This window comes from Rhinolophus sinicus, chromosome 18 (genome assembly GCF_057876585.1).
Source record: "Rhinolophus sinicus isolate RSI-liver-muscle chromosome 18, RSI-T2T, whole genome shotgun sequence".
NCBI classification, from domain to species: domain Eukaryota; kingdom Metazoa; phylum Chordata; class Mammalia; order Chiroptera; family Rhinolophidae; genus Rhinolophus; species Rhinolophus sinicus.
In genome coordinates, this window is record NC_142518.1 from 45,811,244 (window position 1) to 45,827,926 (window position 16,683).

Sequence of the window (16,683 nt, forward strand, 5' to 3'; positions counted from 1 at the left end):
CATCACTTCGAAGTACTGTTTTCGAATTCTTTGGATATATATCCAGAAGCTGGATTACTGGGTCCTTGTCTCTTGTTGTAAAGCCTTTGTTTAAAAGTCTCTTTTGTCTGGTATAAGTATTGCTACCCCAGATTTTTTTTCTATTTTCATGGAAATATCTTTTTCCATCCCTTTACTTTTTAGTCTGTATGTGTTTCGAACAGAAGTGAGTCTCTGGTAGGCAGCACATTTTACAGTTTGTTTTCTTATCCATTCAGCCACCCTATATTTTCACGGGAGCATTTAATCCATACACATTGAAAGTAACTGTTGATATATATGTAGTTTCTGCCATTTTATTATTCATATTTTTATCTTCTTTTTTTTTCCATCTTAAAGCAGTCCAACATTCCTTTTAATACTCCTTAAATGGTGGTGAACTCCTCTAGCTTTTTCTTGTCTGGAAAGCTCTTTATCTGTCCTTCCATTCTACATGACAGTTTTGCTGGATAGAGTAACCTTGGTTGTAGGTTCTAACTTTTCATCACTTTGAATATTTCATGCCAATTCCTTCTGGCCTACAAAGTTTCTGTTGAGAAATCAGCTGACAGAATTATGGAGCTCCCCTTTAGGCAACTGAGTGCTTTTTTCTTGCTGCTTTTAATATTGTCTTGGTCTTTAACATTTGGTATTTTAATTATGATGTGTCTTGGTGTGGGACTCTTTGGATTCATCTTGTTTGGGACTCTGCTTCCTACCTGGGCTTATAAGTCTACTTCATTTGCCTTCAAATAGGTTTTCAATTCCTCTCTCTCTCTCTCTCTCTCTCTCTCTCTCTCTCTCTCTCTCTCTCTCTCTCTCTCCCTTTACGTATCCCAATGATGCCAGTGTTGGGACACCTGATATTGTCCCAGAGGCTCCTTAAACTATCCTCATTTTTTTGGATTCTTTTCTTTTTGCTGTTCTGATTGGGTGCTTTCTGCTACCTTATATCTAAATCAATGATTTGATCCTCTGCTTCATTTAAAAGACTGTTGATTCTATCTAATGTAGTCTTTATTTCAGTTACTGTATTCTTCATTTCTGACTGGTTGTTTTTTGTGTTCTATCACCATTTTTATGCTTCCTATCTCTTTTTTGAAGTTCTCACTGAGCTCATTGACCATCCTTTTAACCAGAGTTTGAACTCGGCATCTGATAGATTGCTTGTCTCCTTTCTGTCTCGTTCTTTTCTGGAGCTTTGTTAGCTGTTCATTTGGGACATGTTTCTTGGTCTCCCCATTTTGGCTACCTTCTTGTTTGTTTGTTGTATGAGTTAGATAGAGCTGCTATGTCTCCAGGGCTTACCAGAATGGCTTTTTGCAGTCGTTGTCCTGTGGGACCCAGTAGTACAGTCTCCCTGGTCACCTGAGTCAGGTGCTCCAGGTATGTCCCTTGTGTGGGTTTTGTGTGCCCTCCTGTTGTAGGTGAGCCTTGGTGACTGTTTACTAGCCAGTGAGGTACTGAACCTCAGGCTGACTGGTTATGAAGACTGGCAGTGACTATAGTAGAGAAGCTCTTGTTCAGGAGCTGACCATACAGATAATTTACTTTAGCTAGGCTCTAGTGTCTGCTAAGTCTCTTGTTTGAGTGTGTCATTTGTAGAGATGATGTGGTTGTGCAGTGGTGTGCTTGAAGCCGGGCCACTAGGTGTGCTGGTTCTGGGGCCTCTTGGGAAGTGTTTTCGTGCAGCCCAAGGTCACCTGAGGCCTGTGCCCTACCCAGCGCCACTTGGTATGAGCCACAAAGCAATCCACAGATGGAGGTGCTCAAGAGGCCAGGCCGTGAATGGAGTCCAGCTGATGCTATTGTCAAGACTGGGGATGTTCAGCAGGAGACATAGGGCACACTGAGAGCAGATACTGCTTGTTTGGGCTTTGTGAACCTTTGAAAGATTTCAGGAAAGTACATAGCATGAGCCAAGACAGGCTATTTGTATGGAAAAGCCACTGGAAACTGCTTGGGTGGTTCCACAAGTTGGGTAGGGCAGGGTCACAGGAAATCAGCAGAGCAGGTGGAACAATGTTGACCAGGTTGGTGTGGACTCAGATATGGCAGCCACCTGAGTCTGCACACCAGGAGAAGGGAAGGCACAAGAATGAAACAATGGGTTCTACCAGCACTTCTATCTGTGAGAAAGCTGACCCTTAAACTCTCACTCTTAAGCTAGACAATTCAGTTCCTCCCTGTATGTTCCTGGCACCTTTTGAGCTACTGCCACTCTGAGTGAGCGAGTCTAGCAGTGAATGAGTCCCTGTATGGGCCCTTCAAGCACCTGGGGCTCAAACAGCCCTCCATCTCACATAGCCAAATTCTGCTGGTTTTCACAGGCAAAATTTGGGGGGACTTTTCTTCCCAGCACTGGAACTCTGGACTGGGGAGCCTAGTGTGGGGCTGGGACCCCTCAGTCCTCTGGGGGATGCTCCATAGCGGAGATATCCCTCCCAATTTTTAACCGCAACACACAGGTGTAGGACCAATACGTTCCATGTCTCCACCCCTCCTGACCAGTCTCAAAGTGGCTTTTCCATATGTCCTTAGTTGTAGGGCTTCTATTCAGCTAAATTTCAGGTGATTTTCAATGATGGTTCTTCTGTAGTTTAGTTGTAATTCTGCTGTGGTCCTGAGAGGAGGCAAGCACAGCATTTACCTACTCTGCCATCTTGACCGGAAATCTTAAAATTTGACTACTTTAAAAGAAAGGGACAAATATCTCAAAGACAGAATTTACACAAAACAGATCTAAGGAGAAACACATAGTCTAAACAGCCCTGCATTTATTAAAGAAGCTGAATCTGAATTAAAATAAAACAAACAAAAAAACCACCTCAGAAAATTCCAGGCCCATGGCTTCAATGGAAAATTTTATCAAACACTGAAAAATAAAATAACATTTATCCTACAAACATTCCTTAAGAGGACAAAGGAGGTGGAACCACTCCACAACTCACTATATGTAACAGTATTACTATGATAGCAAAACCAGAAGATAATACAAGAAAAGAAATCTACAAATGAACGTATCTACTTAACACTGAAGTAAATCCTGCTGAAATACAATATATATAAAGAATAACATACCATGACCAAGCAAGGCTTATTCTAGGAATGCAACTCTGCCTTTCTAGATCACCCCAAAAGACACATTAAAATGCATTTGAATAAATTAAGCATCCATTTATTATTTCAAAACAGATTTTATGCATAGACAACATGACTGTATACGTAGTAAATCCACAAGAATCTACAAAAGAGCTACTAGAACTAGTAAGAGATTTTAGCAAGGTCACAGAAGAAAAGATCATTAAATCACTTGAAATTTCATTTATCTTGACATCAAAAACATTAACTACTTAGGGATAAATTTAGCAAACTATATCCTAGTGGTGAACACACAATGTGATATATAGCTGATGTATTACAGAGTTGTACACTTGAAACCTACATAATTTTACTAACCACTGTCATCCCATTACATTTTAATTATTAAAAAAATGATTTCTTAAAGTATGACACACACACACACACATACACACACACTTAAAAAAACTGATGAGTAAGATTTCACCAAAATTCAAAACTTCTGCTTTTTGAAAGACACCATCAAGGAAATTTTTTAAAGCCAAAAAGGAAGAAAATATGTACAATACATAAACATGAGACATGACTAGTATACAAAAATTGTAAATAATTATCACAAATAAAAAGAAGATAAATATCCCCCCCAAAAGAGCAAAAGAGTTGAATGAACACATCACAGGATATATAAACAGCCATTTAGCACATGAAAAGATGTATAACATCATTAGTTATCAGAGAAATGCAAATTAAAATAACGAAATACCACTACACATCTATTAAAATGGTTTTAAATTTTAAAAACTGACAATGACTAATGTTAGTAAGCATATAGAGAAATTGGAACTCCCATATATTGCTAGTGGGAATTCAAAATGTTGCAGCCTCATCGGAAAACAATTTGGCAGTTTATTATAGTGTCAAACATCAATCTAATTCAGCCTATGTATATTAAAGAAATTGAATCAATAATTAATAAACTTCTAAAACAGAAAACACCAGGCTCAGATGGATTCACTGCTGAATTCTACCAAACATTTAAGGAAGAAATTATACCAATTCTCTACAATCTTTTTCAGATGATAAAGCAGAAGTAATACTTCCTAACTAAATCTATGAAGCCAGCATTACTCATATACTGAAACCAAAGAAAGACATTACAAGAAAACTACAGGCCAATGTCGCTCATAAATATGTGCAAAAATGCTCAACGAAATGTTAGCAAATCAAATACAAAAACGTATAAAGAAAATTATACACCACAACAAAGTGGGATTTATCTCAGGTATAGAAACCTCGTACAACATCTAAAAATCAATTACTGTAGTCCTTTCACATCAACAGGCTTAGAAAATCATATGATCATATCAACAGATGCAGAAAAGGCATCCAACAATGATCCAACACCCTTTCATGATAAAAATTCTCAGTAAACTAGGAGTTGAAGGGAACTTCCTCAACTTGATAAAAAGTATTAAAAACCTTCAGCTAACGTCATACTTAATGGTAAAAACTAGTAACTTTTCCACTAAGGTCAGGTATAAGGCATGCATGTCTCCTCTCACCACTTCTTTTCATCACATTGGAAATTCTAGCTAACGCAGTAAGACAAGAAAATGCAATAAAAGGTACAGAGTTGAAAATAAAATTGTCTTTGTTTGCAGATAAAATGATCTTCTGTGCAGAAAATCCAAAAGAATTAACCAAAAAATCCTGAAACTAAGTGATTATAGCAAGGCTACAGGACATAAGATTAATATACAAAAGGTAATTGCTTTCCTATATACCAGCAACGAAAAAATAGAATTTGAAATTAAACATGCACATACCATGTGGCCCAGTAATACTGCTACTACTTTTCCGATAAAAATGAAAATATATTTACACACACAGACCTATTTTATAATAGCTGTATAAAACCTGTTTATAATAGTTTCATCATAAGCCAAAAATAACCCAAATGTCCATAAACAAATGAATGGATAAACAAATTGTGGTCTATATGTACAGTGGAATAGTACTCAATAAAAACAACAAACTACTTGGTACATACAAACATGGATGAACCAAAAAATTATTACCCTTCAGAGACACAGAGGAAAAACTGAGGGTTGCCAGATGGGGGTGGGGATAAGGGGGAAGGGGAGGGGATTAGAAAGCACAGTCAGTAACCACAAGATTGCCACAGGATTACAAAAGTTAATTTGGGGAATGTAATCAATAATGTTGTAAAGATTTTGTAGGGTATCCGATGTACACTTGTCTCATTAGGGGGACCACCTCAGGGATGATGTAGACACCTGATCACTGCACTGTACACCTGAAGCTGAAGCTGAAGAATAATGAATGTCAACTACAAGTTTATATTTGTATGTATATATGTATATGTGTGTATGTATGTATATATGTATATATGTATGTATATATGTATATATATTATGTATATATATATATAATGTATAAAGTTACAAGAAGCGGAATATAGCATTAGGAATAGAGGCAGTGGAAATGTAATGGCTGTGAGCGATGTCAGAGGGATAGTGGATGGGGGAGTGGGGTTGACACAGTGTGAGGGATATAAATGATAAATATCGAACTATTATATTGTTTTGTGCACCTGAAACTAATAAAAAAATTATTACCCTGAAAACTATTACATAAGAGAACACACTATATGATTTCAAGCATATAAAACTGAAAAAGATAAATCTAATCTACAGTGATAAAAGTGCAGCTAGAGATGTAGGATTGAGGACTGACCAGAAAGTACTGATGAAATCTTTCTACATTTTAATTATGGTAATGAATACATGGAAATACCTTTGATAAAATTATTTGATCATAAACTTGGTATGGGAAATACATCACAGCATAATTGGTAGCTACACACAACTATATTAAATTTCTTGGGAGAGTTTACTTAAGCTAAAGAAATGTAAGTGGCTAAAATTGGTGGATTGAATGTTTACTAAAACGAAGAACAAAAAAAAGTTATAATCACACAAGTACAAAAGAAGAGGAAGATCCTGGCAGAAAAGAAATGTCAACTAAATTGTGAAAGCCACAAGGAATATGGGCAAGTGTCAAATGATATAATAAAGAAAGCTGAAACTTCAGTACTTCTTAAATAAGAAGTACTAGATTTGATATTCCTCAGAAGGTTCAGGACTCGGAGGTATCAGTTAACACAGATAGTTATGGAGAAATGTGGAGTGAAAGCAGAATTGTTTGAAAGGCTAAAGAAAGAACAGTTAAATCTACCAGATGATCAAATTAATCCATTCAAGTCAGGTGATTATCCCACTTCAAAAATTCTGGAAAATAAAGTGCATGAGAAAATACTGATCTAGGGAACAAGAGATAGGTGACAGAATTCTCAGAACAGTGAAAGTAGATGAAGCCCAACTAGAACCTAATCAGATTAGAGTACGAAAACAAGGCTCTAGCAGTGGAAATTCAAAGAAAAATACTAGAACCAATCAATTACTTGATGTGTTTGAAATTAGTGAGGAATTTTAGCGTTTTGCTGGAAAGCTGGAAAATGAATTCACCACAAAAGCATATAGAAAATAAGAGAAAAAATCCAAAACATTATTAACTATGGGAAAAGCAAACAAAAAAGTACATACAAAGGAATGTAATCATTATATACTATGTGTACATACACATGCAGATGTGTGTATGAGATACACATTCAGTACACACAATGTAGCCCTGCTGTGAACAGTTACAGAGTTATAGTCATGGGAACACTGACTAATGATTTAACCTGAACTCTGATATAACCATATTGAGACTGTGAAGAGGAAACTCTATCTTTGGTGGGTACTATATTGAGAGCTAAATCTACAACTTCCATATAATGTCACAAGAAATAAAGAAATAGTATTATGAGCATATTAAACAGAAACATACAGGTAAAAACGAAAACCAGCTAAAAGAATTAAGAGTTGTTACCTCTGAGTACAGTCCAGGTAGAACAGAAAGCTGTTATTTTTTCAATGTAGCCTTATAGTAATATTTAATTTTAACAAAGCATATTTTTCAATTTAATAAACATAATATTTTAATTATATAATAAGCATGAAAAACCAATTAAAAGTATATGGAATATATTAATACACATTTAAACTGAATAAAAGGGAGAGTAAAACACAGTATATACCATATACAACGATTGCGACTATATGAAACACACGTATGTATACTGATAGAAATCAGAATAAGAAAATTATAATAATATAGGAGTTTAATGTCTATTTACCAAATTGTTAAGTTTTTTTTAAACAAAATTAACATCACAAAAAGAGACAACTAGAGTTAAAGTACCCCTAAGTGAGATGCAAGAGGAAGCATGTATTACCACAAGAGTATTTTTGCCCCCCTGCCAAATAAAAATGAATCTAAATCTGATCAGGCCTCTATATCCATCTAAGTAACAGTTTACAGGACATACAGGAGCCAATGAAAACACAACACAGGGATGCGACCAGTAAAACTCTGCACACATAATAGTCTGGTTTCTTAATGTACTATAAGGAAAAAAGGGGAAAAAAGGAAAACCAGAAAAAAATGCAACATATAGTGAGACCCCCTTAGGTTTCTGGTTCACACCATTTTTAGAAACCATTACTATGTTATGAGGAAAACGAAGGAATTTTAAATAACTAGATATTGGAACTATTAGGGAATTATTGTTAATTTTTAGTGTAATGATGGAACTGTAGTAATGTTTAAAAGGCCTTTATCTTTCGACAACATATGATGAATTACATATAGAGAGAATGATATGATCTCTGAGACTTCCAAAATATAATCTGAAGGTAAGAGAACAGATGAACGACTGGCCATGTGTTCGTAACTGTTGAAGCTGAGTAATGGGTACAAAGAAATTTATAATACTACTCCTTCCCTCTATACATATACTTGAAAATTTTTACAATAAAAAATTTAAAAATTTGAAGTCCTTTATGGATTTAAACAATAATTTTTAAACATTTTTCTACCTCAGATGAAACACAATCACTGATCATCGTTCAAGAATCTCAACTCTTTCCATCTACTTATTTATATTAATATAGCCTAATGAAGATTTTTAAATTGCATAAAATACTGCTAGTAGAGAAAACAACTGTCACTAAAAAAATCTATGGTTGATTACAACATTCTATTCCTGAAATACTGAAATATATCTATGAATCTATGGAAATCATGTTAAAAAGAAATCATAAATAAAAATTGGTTTACCTCTCTCAATTTCTCTCTCTCTCGCTCCCTCTCAGCAATACGTTTTCGCCTCTCTTCCTCTTCCTTAAGAGCATTTTGTGTTTCTGTTCTTAGTTTATCATCTTTAAGAATCTTTCGAATTTTCTTTCTGCCTTTCCCAGGAGACTTGGAATCATCATTTTCATCTTCTTCTTCTTCTTCTTCTTCCTCTTCGTCGTCTTCTTTATCTCCTTCATCAGAATTACTCTGGAAATTAAATGATCAAGGGTAAATACAACAAAATTGCCTAATTTATCCACTTCATATTAAAATAAGTAACATACCAACAAACGGTGGAAACATACTAAAAAGTTTTAGAATTTTACTTTGCAAAAAAACAGGATTATTAACTCACACACACAACCCAAAAAATGGTAAAAGGGACTGGAATAGACTTTTCTCTAAGAAAAATATAGAAATGTTCAATAAGTACCTGAATAGATACTCATTATCATTTGTCATTAGGGAAATTTAAATCAAAACCACAAATGAGATATTATTCAGATGGCCATTTAAAAAAATACAAAAAATAGCAAGTATCAGTAAGGAAGTAGAGAAATTGAAAGCCTGGTGCATTGGGAAAACAGTGTGACAATTTCTCAAAGAATTAAATATAGAATCACCACATGATCTGGCAAGTCCACGTCTTAGATTATAACCAAAAGAATTAAAAGCCAGGATTCAAACAGATGTGTACACCCACATTATAGCAGCATTATTCAAGATAGCCAGAGATGGAAACAACCCAAATGCCCATTAACAGATAAATGAATAAATACAACATTATATATATAAACACAATGATTATAATCCAGCCTTAAAAGAAATTCCAATACATGCAAACACATGGATGAACCTTGAAAGCATTATGCCAATAACATAAGCCAAACACAAAAGGACAAATATGACTCCACTTATATGAGCTATTTAAAAATAGGCAAATTTATAGACACAGAAATTAGAATAGAGGGTACAAGGGGCTGGAGGTAGTTGGGAATGTGGAGTTACTGTTTAAGGGGTATAGAGTTTCCAATTGTGAACGTAACTAAGGCCACTGAATCGTACACTTACAAATGGTTAAAAGGTTCATTTAAAAAAATGAACCCTTGGGCCGGCCCGGTGGCTCAGGCGGTTGGAGCTCCATGCTCCTAACTCCGAAGGCTGCCGGTTCGATTCCCACATGGGCCAGTGGGCTCTCAACCACAAGGTTGCCGGTTCAATTCCTCGAGTCCCGCAAGGGATGGTGGGCAGCGCCCCGGGCAACTAATAATTGAACACAGCACCTTGAGCTGAGCTGCCACTGAGCTCCCGGATGGCTCAGTTGGTTGGAGCGTGGGCTCTCAACCACAAAGTTGCCAGTTCGATTTCCCGCAAGGGATGGTGGGCAGCGCCCCCTGCAACTAATGATTGAACACGGCACCTTGAGCTGAGCTGCCACTGAGCTCCTGGATGGCTCAGTTGGTTGGAGCGTGTCCTATCAACCACAAGGTTGCTGGTTCGACTCCCACAAAGGATGGTGGGCTGCGCCCCCTACAACTAGTAATGGCAACTGGACCTGGAGCTGAGCTGCGCCCTCCACAACTAAGACTGAAAGGACGACAACTTGAAGCTGAACTGCACCCTCCACAACTAAGATTGAAAGGACAACAACTTGGAAAAAATCCTGGAAAAAATACACACTGTTCCCCAATAAAGTCCTGTTCCCCTTCCCCAATAAAATCTTTAAAAAAAAAATGAACCCACCAAAAAGAGAATAGTGACAGAATAAAACATGTTACAGAGTATTTATACTTTGCATAATTCTGCTTATATGCAGAAAACTCAAATTGAATAACTTCATTTGTAGAAGAAATGTATTCCACATGAATCATTATACAGGATAAAATATTTAATGTCTTCAGAAAATATAAACACTTCACAACAATTCTATAGTCCTTCGAATGTGAAATAATGAATTAGAACAGGTAAAATTTTCCATTAGACTTAGTTAAGAAACAAAAAAATACCAATTATGTCAAAATTAAGAGTTCTGCATATTTATACACTCACTAAGTCAATCCTTCCACAAAAGTGTAAAAAGTAAATAAACCACAATTTAAAGAACCAATGGAATGAAGAGGAGGTAATAACATACTTACTATTGTCCAATGTACCAGTTAAAATTCAAGCGCACAGTAAATGTCCTTATTACCTTGTTTTCACTGGATGAATCTTCTTGAACCTTAATGCGTCGCCTTTTCTTTTTCTGTTTATAACTCCGCTGATTTTCTTCCAACTCTGCTTTCTTTGCAGACCTAAAAAACATTTAAAATGCAAAATAAGGCCGGTCACCTTTGGGTGGCTGGTGTCTGTCAGGGGACCCTGAGTGGGTGCCGAGCCATGGCGCGAAAGGAGAAAGCCAGGCTAGCGATGCTCCGGTCCATCCCGCCTCCTGTGTGTATGTGTCCGACTCAATATCTTTGGTGCTGATCACCTTTTTGATGCAGTGATCATAGCACCCCCTTTGGAGTCGGGAAACCTGGGTTATGATCCTTTTTCCTTTAGTTAATAGCTTAAAAATACTGACCATAGCTCTTCAACTTCAGTATAGGTCCTGTGTTACTGGGGGAACAAACTGAGGCTCAGAGAGTTTAGGTAGCTTGCCCAGGGTCCTACAGCGGGGACATGGGAAAGGAGTGACACAAACAGCTCTGTCTTGTGCCAAAACCTGTGCTTTACCATTGCCCACAGACTTCCAGCCACTCTCTGAGCCTTAATGTCCTCATCTGTCCTTACCTAAGCTTAACCCATATAGCAAAAGCAACAGCTGTATTTTTCAGTAATAGTTTCTTATGAAGTTCAAAAAAGATTATGTTCATCAAAAACACTGTAAATTTCTGCCTGAAAATGAGTAGAGTATACGTTTGTGTGCACAAGTGTTTATGTATGTTTTTAAGTTGGGCTAAATGGACATTTGACGATATTAAAGAATTTTCCCTTTTTTAGAGACAATGATAGTGTCATGGTTATGTTGTTGTACTTAATGAATTCTTTTATAGAAATATATTGACATCTTTACTGATTGAACTTCTGATTTGCTTTAAAATAATTGAAGAATTGAGCCAGATGCAGTGTGAATCAAACAAAATTGGTCATGAGTTGGTAACTGCTGAATCTGGGGAGGGATCCTTGAGGGCTCAGGACTCATTATGCTATTCTCTTCACTTTAGTATGCTTGACATTTTCCATAATAAAATGTGAGTATTATGTAGGCAGGGAATTTTTTGAAAAAAACAGTGGGACTTCCTCTATTCTACTGATATAAACCCCCCTCTAGAATGTTATGTTCAATTCCAGACACACACTTTTAAAGAGAGAAACACAGAGAAACTCTGTACTCTGTGTAGTGAGCACAGAGAAGGTGACTAAAATGGTGAGCAGATGAAACCTTGGAGAGTGAGTAAAGGAAACAGGATGGAAGGACACAGTCACAGTCCTCTGAGATCGAAAGGACGATCCTGTAGGATAGGAGGTAGCATCTTTGTCCCTGTCACATCCAGGGCTAAGCTAAAACCATAGGAGAGAGTTACAGGAAAGCAGGTCAGATGCAGAAACTTTCTAACTGAGCTTTTAATGGTGGGATGGCTCCCACAAGTGCTGAGTTCCTAGTCACTTAAAATTCCAACAGGGGCTTCATCCGATGACTAAGAAGAGTATATTGCCTTGATTCATTCACCATTTATTGGTACCTATTACGTGTCAAACAGTCCAGGGTGGGACACATCAATAATATACATACATACATACATACTTACGTACATACAAAAATAAATATAAAATACTTAACGATGAATTTCCCTAAATGAATTATTTACTATTTTAGAACTGCTTTACCTTTGTGTACATTCCTAAAGAAAACAGAAAGAAAAATAACTTCACTAGGTCCAAGAATGATAAAACTCAAATCTAATCTAATGACCAACATTTTAAGTTATTCATAGAAGAGATCTGGTATATGAGTAATAAGATAGATGGAGGGTCTTTAGAAATATAAATGGCAAATATAGACATAAATATTCATCATCTCTAAAAAGCAGAATTTTAAACACTATACTATTTTATTTATATCAACTCACTTAAAAAAAAAGTAACAATATTTTTGGTGAGGAAAGTTCTTCTGGACTTAGATACCGGTACACAAAGTTACATTAATCCAGACACTATGTTCCCGGCATAAAGGACAGACACACAGATCAATGGAAGAGAAATTAATGTCCAGAAATAAAACTACATTTATGGCCTACTGATTTTCCACAAAGGTATCAAGACAATTCAATAGGGAAAAAATAGTCTTTTCTACAAATTGTGCTAAGACAACTGTATATCTACATGCAAAAGGGTGAAGTTAGACCCCTATCTTGTGCCATATGCAAAAATTAACTCAAAGTAGATCAAAGTCCCACTAAAATATATGTTATAACTAACAGACTCCTCATTGTTTTATTGTTGAAGATTGAGGAAATGATTACTTATATATTCTGCTGGGAGGAGAAAAAATTTACTTCTGTAAGACCGTTTGAAAACCTGTATGACAATCTTAAAATTACACAACTTTGACCCAACAATGTCACTTTTTGAAATTTACTCTAAGAAAATGACCAGACAAGTATGTGAATACACACACACACACACACACACATCTATACATATATATATATATATGCATGCATATGTGTATATAATTATTAATACAGTGTTTTAATACAAATATTCTATGAGTAAATATATAAATATTTTTAAAACAGTATTTACACTAGAAAATATTGAGAACCATTTAAACATACAAAAAAAGCAGCTTAATAAAAATGTCAGAGGTAATAAATGAAAAAAAAGGGTCAAAGTCCTAAACGTAAGAGCTAAAACTCTAAAACTTGTAAAAGAAAACACAGCCATAAATCCTTGTGACCTTGGATTAGGCAATGGATTCTTTAATATGACAGCAAAAACACAAATAACCAAAGAAAAATATAGCTAAATGGGACTTCATCAAAATTAAGAATTTTTGTGCATGAATGGATACTGTCCAAAAAGTAAAAATATAACCCACAGAATGGGAGAAATATTTGTAAATCGTACATCTGATATGGGTTTTGTATCCTGACTGCATAAAGGACTATCACAAATAAACAATAAAAACACAACTCAATTAAAAATTGGGAAAAGAATTTTGATAGATGTTTCTCCAAAGATACAGAAATGACCAGTAAGCACATGAAAAAAAAAATACTCAAGATCATTAGTTATATGGGAAAAGGAAATCAAAAATCACAACACGCCACTGCACACCCACTAAGTTGGCTATAACCAAAAGAATAAAAATGATAAATGTTGGTGAGGATGTGGAGAAATTGGAACCCTGGTGAATTGCTTGGGTGAATAAACATGGTAAGCCACTATGGGAAACATTTTGGTTGGCAGTTACTTAGAACGTTTAGGCATAGTGTTACCATAAGACCAAACAATTCTGCTCATAGGTATATTCCTGTGAATGAATATACCTATGAGTAGAACTGTACAATGAATGAGTAGAACTGTACTCAATTCTACAATGAGTAGACTTGTACACAAATGTTCAAAACTGTACTCAAATGTTTGTAGCAGCATTATTCATAATCGCCAAAAAATGGAAACAACCCAAATGTCCATCAACAAGTGAATAAACAAAATGTGGTATTATCCACATAATGGAATATTATTCACCCATCAAAAGTAATGAAATACACAGTTACCTCAGCAAGAGGGCAGACTAGGCAGCTACCAGCTCCTATCCTCCCATACAAAAGCAGAATAAACAACAACATATGATAAAAAGTAACTTTGTGGGAACTCAGAAACCACTTAAGAATCTGAAGCAACCAAGTGAATACTTAACCGAGTCACACTTAAAATGATAGGAAATTTTGTAGTGTTTCTGCTCACACTTGCCCTACTTCCTTCCCTGATCACTTCAATAAGGTTAGGAGAAAGCTGCCCAACTCCCAGCTCTTCCATCATGAAGGAAAGAGAAGTGTGGAACTTGCTTGCAATGTTCTGCCTTTTCTGGAGGATGCCCAATGGGCAGAATACTATCTCATCTAACTCAGAAAACATAAAACACATGAAAATATGCTCAACACCACATTTTCCACCTCCAAGGAGATATAGCCCCACCCACATCCCTGAAGTCCAGGTAGTGCAGATAAAAACAACAAATTAAAGACCACTACTTATAAACCTGCTGAATTGTTAAAAGCAAAACAGGACCTAAAAACCTATTTCAAATGCCCAGGTGGAGAAATAATCAATCAACTACCATGAATAACCAAAGTAACAAGGTATCTCATAAAGTAAATGAAAATTCTCTGGAAAACAAACTAAAAGTCATGGAAGACTGTGATTTAAATGACAGAGAATTCAAGATTGCAGTTCTGAAAAAACTCAATGAGGTACAAGAAAACTCAGATAGGCAGTTCAATGAGCTCAGGAAAAAAATTAACAAACAAAAAGGAGTACTTTAGTAAAGAGACTGAAACTATAAAAAAAATTCTGGAGCTGAAAAACACAATAAATGGGATGAAGAATGAATTCGAGAGCTCAGGAAACAGAGCAGAGCAGATGAAAGAGAGAATTAGTGTTCCTGAAGTTAGAAACCTAGAAATGACTCGGGTGAAAGAAACAATTGAGAGTTAAAAATAAATAAATCAATTCTATGAGAATTGACTCCTTTAGAAAGAGCAATGTAAGAATAATGGATATACTGGAAGAAGAACACAAAGACAATGGAAAAAAATGTGACAAAGAGCTGGTTTTTTAAATAGATAAACAAAATTGACAAACCTCTGGCTAGACTCACTAAGGAAAAAAGTGAAAAAGGCTCAAGTAAAATCAGAAATGAAAGAGAAGTTACAATGGACACCACAAAAATACAAGGAATTATACAATAATACAATAAAAGGCTACATGCCACCTAATTCGATAAACTAGAATGCACAAATTCTTAGAAAGATATAATCTTCCTAAACTGAACATGAAGAGTTAGAAAACCTAAACAGACCGATCAATAGTAAGGAAATTGAAAGCTATCAAAAACCTCCCAAAAAACAAGGGTCCAGGGCGACATGGCTTCGATGGTGAATTAAACCAAACATTCAAAGATTTAATACCTATCCTCCTCAAACTCTTCCAAACAACTGAAGAAGAGGAATACTTAACACATTTTACGAGGCCAACATTACCCTGATACCAAAACCAGGCAAGGACAACACACATAAAAAGAAAATTACAGGTCAATAATGCTGATAAACAAAGGAAAAATCCTAAACAAAATACCAGCACTCCAATAAACTTGAAAAAAAGAGACACCAGCAAATTCAATATAACAATACATTGAAAAAAGAATACATCACAATGAAGTGGGGTTCATTCAGGGACGCAAGGATGGTTCAGCATTAACAAAATAAAAGATAAAGATCTTATAATCGTATCAATAGATGTAGGTAAAGCATCTGACAAGATAAAACATCCATTTATGATTAAAACACTGGAAAAATGGGTACAGGAGGAAAGTACCTCAATATAATAAAGGGAATACATGATAAACCCTCACCTAGTATCATATGCAATGGTAAAAAACAAACAAACAAACAAAAAAACTGAAAGCTTCTTCTCTAAGATTAGGAACAAGCCAAGGATACCCTCTAGCCACTGTTATTCAACAAAATACTGGAAGTCCTAGCCATAACAATAACACAAGAAAAAAAAGTAAAAGGCATCCAAATTGGGAATAAAGAGGTAAAACTATCACTATTTGCAGATGATATGATTCTATATGTAGAAAACTTTAAATATATAAAGACTATTAAAAACAATAAACAAATACAGTAAAGTTGCAAGATACAAAATCAATATACAAAAATCAGTTGTGTTTCTATATACTAACAATGAAATATCAGAGAAATAAATGAAGGACACAATCCCATTTGCAACTGCAACAAGAAGAATAAAATACCAAGAAATAAATTTACCAAAGGAAGTGAAGGAACTATACACTGAAAACCCCAAAGCTGCGGCAGCTAGATGGCTCAGTTGGTTAGAGTGCGAGCTCTGAACAACAGGATTGCTGGTTCGATTCCCACATGAGCCAGTGAGCTGCGCCCTACACAACTAGATTGAAGACAACGAGCTGCAGCTGAGCTTCCCGAGGGGCAGCTGGATGGCGCAGTTGATTAGAGTACGAGCTCTCAACAACAATCCATCCATGGGATGGTGGGCTAAGCCCCCTACAACTGAAGATTGAAAACTGCA

General features: G+C 35.8%; 1 protein-coding gene across 14 annotated transcripts in view; it reads right to left on the minus strand.

Annotated features, from left to right (window-relative positions):
- ATRX (ATRX chromatin remodeler) overlaps window positions 1-16,683 on the minus strand; it is a 251,334-nt gene that overhangs the window by 125,764 nt on the left and 108,887 nt on the right. For all 14 annotated transcript variants that reach the window (XM_019716363.3, XM_074323977.2, XM_074323981.2 and 11 more), the window contains 2 exons: window positions 10,553-10,655; window positions 8,344-8,568 (listed from right to left, as the gene is read on the minus strand). In XM_019716363.3, coding sequence (XP_019571922.2) covers window positions 8,344-8,568; window positions 10,553-10,655 — 328 coding nt within the window. The remainder of the gene's footprint in view (window positions 1-8,343; window positions 8,569-10,552; window positions 10,656-16,683) is intronic.